We start from the raw sequence: 3,649 nt of genomic DNA on the forward strand, positions 1-3,649 counted from the left end.
AATTCTAGCTCTTGCCTCTTTTATATCTATTTATCTATCCGTTTGTTCTTCCAATGTAACTAGGCTTAAAGAAACTAGTTGCTCTCTCCATCTCATAATTTCAATAATTGTTATGTGAATACCAGAAATTATCTTTTTTATGTTCTTTTAAGTGGCTTCTGTATTACTTGCTATGATAAAATCTATGGGGAACCTGAGATTAGTCTGAGGTATCCTTCCCCAAATGATAACCAAATTAATATGCTTATTTATCTTTAGAAAAAATAATATTCATCTTTTTTAAATTAAATTGCATAGTCAGAATAAGTTATCATGATAGATAAAGATTTAATACTTCTCAATTTCAACTCGTAAGCCACATTTATCCAATACACAAAACATATACATAGTGAATTTATTCAAATTTCACTTATGGAATTAAACAAACATGCCTAACTGAGCCCAGTACATTATGCATTGAACATGTGAAATAGAAGTCCATTTTGACACTAACATACATAAAAAAGAAAATGTACAATTCCTAGCTTTGCTTATAACTCTCAACCCCAGACATCTCCCCTGATCTAGAGTAGAACCTCTTAATATAGTCGCGTACTACAAATTCTTTGTATATTGCAGGATTCCCTTGAGGTATCAGCTCTTTGATTGGACCGTATACTTTGTCTGGTTCAACCACACCGGTGAAAAATGACGCCACTGATATCCTTGGTCCTGCATGATTTGCAAGCACTCTGTGCTCAGCACTCTTATATATATTGTTGGATACAATCTACAAAAGAAATGGAAATAGTGTCTTCATTACCAATTAAAGAACAATTATCTTGAAGATAAAAGTTGAAACTTAAATTTGATGTACGCAATATAGATCGGAGTCAATGTAAAACCTGGAGAAGGTCCCCAATGTTGACAACTAAACTGCCTGCAAGGGGTGGTATGTCAGTCCATTGATTATCATGGAGAAATTGGAGGCCGCCAATACTATCTTGTAGAAGAATAGTTAGAAAAGAAGGATCGGTGTGCTTGTTTGCTCCCAGAGTTAGCTCTGGCTCAGGGCATGCAGGATAATAATGACCAACAAATTTCCGACCACTTGCACATTCCATGGATCTTAGCTGGTCTATCTGTAGGCCAAGAGCTTCCGACAATAAATCAAAAAGGGAGTCTCCCAATTTTGTTGCTTCATTCATGTAATTCATTGTGATGTCTCTGTAGATTAGGTAACTTGTATTATAACCTAATGAAACATGCATCACTCCAAAGCTAGTTTATTAAGATTTAATTTAAGTCTCCACGACTCCATATACTCTTTAAGGATTCTGCAAAATAGTGACTCATTCTCATATATTGAAATACTTAATTACCAATTGAATTTTGTTTTTTTAACCGAACTTGAGAGTATGTCAAATTTCTTTTATGGCATTAGTAAAAAAGAATGCAGAGTTGCAATACATTGTCCAGTAAAATGTGCTCAAACCTGCAAATTGGAGGTAAGTGGTCAGGATGAAACTTGCCCGGAACTAGCAAAGATATATTCAAAGTATCTCTCCATTTAGCAAACCTCGATCGATAAAGATCAATACTACTATCATATCTAACTGTTTTCATATGATCATGAGAATAGTACTCTTTCTTTAGCTCAAGGTCTTGTTCATGAAACTTGCGTACCCCGTCAATCATCTGATCCATCAGCTGAACAGGAATCCCATGATTCACCACTTGAAAAAATCCCCAAGTCATTGATGCAAGCTTGATTTCATCAACAACTTCTTTCCGTTTCTTGACACAGGAACCAATACCACCTAGATCTATGACTGGTACTTGTACATTTCTCCGTAAACAAGAGTTTGGATTCTTCTGAGAAAGTTCATCTAATGGTCGAACAAATATTTTTGGAATCTTAATGACCCCTGCATCTACCAATCCTTTAACACCAGCTTTTGTATTGTCAAAAGCCTCCAGTTCTCTTAGCCTATCCAAACATTCATCTATTTCAGCTTGAAGCTGAAGCTTGGTCGTATTGTCGATGATACTCATTCAGTTTTATAGTAATGTTCCTGTACAATGTTGGAAAGAAGATGAAGCTACACAAGACATTGAACTCATGACAAAATATTGTTTATATACAGTTGCATGAGAAAGTATTGGTCAAATATATATGGCGCAGAAGGTACAAAAGGAATGGTTTGAACAATCTGTACATATGTTGAACATCTTGATTGATATTATGAAACTATCCGTAAACGACTGAACTTGTTTATGAGCTATTCAAATCTGACACGAAATTTCTTTGAATCTGGTCTTATAATTGAGCTCAACTAGAGTTCGTACTAGAATACTTTATTTATCAACTAAAATTTGAGTTCCGAGGATAGACAATCGAGTGCAATGCCCGAGTTCTGTTAATATTTAAATTTTTTATTTATGTCTTTATATTATAATTTTAAAATATTTATATAAATGACATGGGCTGATAGTTTAGTTGAATAAATAGACTATTTTATTAGTTTGATAATTTAGTAGTGTAGTGAATATATAACACTATTTATATTTTATCGCTATGTTCATTTGCAGTAGTGGTCAACTCTTCGGATAACTCGTCTACTGGCGTAACATTTATTCCTGGCATGTTCAATTTCCCAGCATCAACAAGACGTTTCACACCTAATTTGGCTGTCATCAAAGCCCTCAGCTCCTTTTCTGGGATAGCATTCCACTCTATCGTATCTAAACTATTAATTTGAAGATAAAGATGAAATGTTAAGTGATATGAAGAGATTTGTGGAAATAGAAAATAGTTGCAGAAAGATGCAGAGAGATAAAAGATGAACTAGAGAGATTTACATTCTTAGTCTTTGTCAAATTACAGAGAGAAAAAATAGATTTAACAGCCTGTACATTGAGATATTATACTAGTAGCTGTGATAAGTACACATTAGGAAGAACACTACTTATCATAACAACCTATACTTTATCACCATCATTCAATGAGCTGCTTCTCAAATATGACAACACGCTGACATCATTATATCACAATAGCCCCCCTTTCAGATAGAATGTGGAGAAATCACATTCAATCTGGACAATAAGAAACCATGAGCACTCTTGTGAAGACCTTTGGTCATGATATCAGCAAACTGCAATGAACTCGAAATGAAAACAGGTCGAATAAGCTGTTGTTGAACTTGATCACGAACGAAATGACAATCAAGAGCAAAATGCTTGGTTTTGGTATGAAAAACCGGGTCTGCAGCAATGTCAAGAGCTGCAGAATTGTCACAATGTATCACGATAGGAGAAGACTGTGGAACATGAAGCTCAGATAGAAGTAAAAGCAACCAAGAAATCTCACAAGAAGTATCAGCAAGGGCACGGAGTTCTGCTTCAGCCGTGAAACGAGAAACAACCTTTTGTTTCCGAGATTGCCAAGAAACAAGAGAAGATCCCAGCAATAAACACATGCCAGTAATACTTCTGGAAGTATCTGAACAAGCACCCCAATCACTGTCACAGTAGGCATGCAAACGAAGATCAGAATTAGCAGAAAAATACAAACCATGATAAGAAGTCCCTTTAAGATAGCGAAGAACACGCTGAACAGCAATCAGGTGAGGCACACGAGGATTGTGAAGAAACTGACTTAAAAGATGCA

At 35.4% G+C, this 3,649-nt stretch overlaps 1 protein-coding gene across 3 annotated transcripts; it reads right to left on the reverse strand.

The window, feature by feature from the left end:
* Nucleotides 1-382: 382 nt before the first annotated feature.
* On the reverse strand, nt 383-2,205 carry LOC141684671 (1-aminocyclopropane-1-carboxylate oxidase homolog 1-like). 3 transcript variants are annotated; one of them, XM_074489751.1, is made up of 3 exons: nt 1,475-2,205; nt 885-1,206; nt 383-711 (listed from the first exon to the last, which is right to left on the reverse strand). In XM_074489751.1, the coding sequence occupies exons 1-3, from the start codon at nt 2,032-2,034 to the stop codon at nt 634-636; spliced, it is 960 nt and encodes a 319-aa protein (XP_074345852.1). In that variant the 5' UTR covers nt 2,035-2,205; the 3' UTR covers nt 383-633. The 3 variants fall into 3 exon arrangements, 2 of the variants coding, with proteins under 2 accessions (XP_074345852.1, XP_074345851.1); XM_074489750.1 differs by having other exon boundaries at nt 383-769; nt 1,475-2,199; XR_012560657.1 differs by having other exon boundaries at nt 578-711; nt 803-1,206; nt 1,475-2,204.
* Between the last annotated feature and the right edge of the window lie 1,444 nt (nt 2,206-3,649).

This window comes from Apium graveolens, chromosome 9, assembly GCF_009905375.1.
Source record: "Apium graveolens cultivar Ventura chromosome 9, ASM990537v1, whole genome shotgun sequence".
NCBI lineage: Eukaryota > Viridiplantae > Streptophyta > Magnoliopsida > Apiales > Apiaceae > Apium > Apium graveolens.